This window comes from Monopterus albus, unplaced genomic scaffold (assembly GCF_001952655.1).
Source record: "Monopterus albus unplaced genomic scaffold, M_albus_1.0 scaffold84.1, whole genome shotgun sequence".
Lineage (NCBI taxonomy): Eukaryota > Metazoa > Chordata > Actinopteri > Synbranchiformes > Synbranchidae > Monopterus > Monopterus albus.
In genome coordinates, this window is record NW_018127964.1 from 411,359 (window position 1) to 412,826 (window position 1,468).

At 39.0% G+C, this 1,468-nt stretch overlaps 1 protein-coding gene across 1 annotated transcript in view; it reads right to left on the bottom strand.

Annotated features, from left to right (window-relative positions):
- Nucleotides 1-92: 92 nt before the first annotated feature.
- The window catches only part of LOC109964119 (carbonic anhydrase 14-like), a 19,718-nt gene continuing 18,342 nt past the window's right edge, over nt 93-1,468 (bottom strand). Inside the window, 1 exon segment of the mRNA XM_020607190.1 lies at nt 93-1,221. Within this exon segment, the coding sequence (XP_020462846.1) occupies nt 1,110-1,221 (112 nt within the window). The 3' untranslated portion in view covers nt 93-1,109.

Consider the following 1,468-nt stretch of genomic DNA (forward strand, 5'->3'; position numbering starts at 1 on the left):
GGACGCTGCCTAAATAGAGGTGTAAACAGGTGCACATAATAACGAAGCAGGTGAAACTAATGTGAGTGATGAAGAACGTAAAAAGACCGAAACTAAGGTGAAACAAAACAGGAAGTAATGTCAAAATAAAAGCCGGACAGGAAGCAGCGGAACCGAATCATGACAGAAATAACATGGGAAATGTGATGAGAACAAGACACACAACAAATCAACACAAATCTGCATGTCAATAAGACCACTTCACCAAAGACTTGAATTTTAGAAACTTGTGGGATGAGGCAGTGATGTTTTTTTGTGATACACACACTATGGGGAAAAAATCTAACACAGGTGAGGCTACCATTCAAGTGTTTTAATGTGGTGCCCATACTGACCAGTTGTATACAACAGAATAATCAATCAGATAAACACCATACAGTATATTGCACCGACAATCATTTTTTCAGAAAATGAACACATGTACATAAATGTAATTCCTCCATTTACAGTATAATCTGCTGAAATAAATTCAAACAGCATCAGAATATACTAATCAAATGTGCTAATTCCTTTAGATCTTAATCATAGGATTTGAATTTGCTTTCATTTACCTCTCATATATTTAAAAACCAAATTGTCCATTTTGTTTTAATGCTCAAGTCATGGGGCAAAATAACATAAATACATTGATTATTAATTCATCAATAAACAAGTCTATAACATCTCATACAGTGCAGTGTGCATGTGTCAAGGTAGGATGAACAGGATGAAATAACAGCAAAATGTGGGGAAAAAACAATGAAATATACAAAGTATTTACATGAGACAATCATGCATCACAAACATGCAAGTCTGAACCACCAAACTAATAAATATACACCAGGTTCTTCTTGTGCAAAGTGAATAAAGGTTCTGATACCAACACTGCCAACATCACTGGATTTGAATTTTTAAAGATAAATTTAAAAAAGAAGACAAGTGATTATGGCAGCAGCTGACTTGTCCTGAATCCAGATTACATCCTTCATTCACTCTTCATAAAATGTTTTTTCCTGCTGCTTTTGTTACTGATCAGTGATAACATTATTGACAGGGGGGAGGAAGAGGCCGGACTTGAGCCATGTTGTCACCTAGGAGTCAGTCTGAGGAGATGGCGAGGGCTCCTCCTTCTTTTCTGCTTCAGAGGTCGAGTTCAGAGCCATGTCTTGTCTTTTCTCATTTGCTGTTTCTGGCTCCTTCATCCTGGAGCATCAAAGGGAGGAATCATTCCTACTGATACACTACTACACGGGTCAGACTGTAGACATCAGTGTAATTACCAACTTAAGACTTTCCTTTTTGATAAAGCTTATAGTTAGGGCTGGATCAGGTGACCCTGAGCCCTCCCTTAGTTATGCTGCTATAGGCCTAGGCTGCTGGGGGGCCCCATGATGCTCTGAGTTTCTTTCCCCTCCCCTCCTGCTCTGCTCTGCTCTCCTCTCCTCTCCTC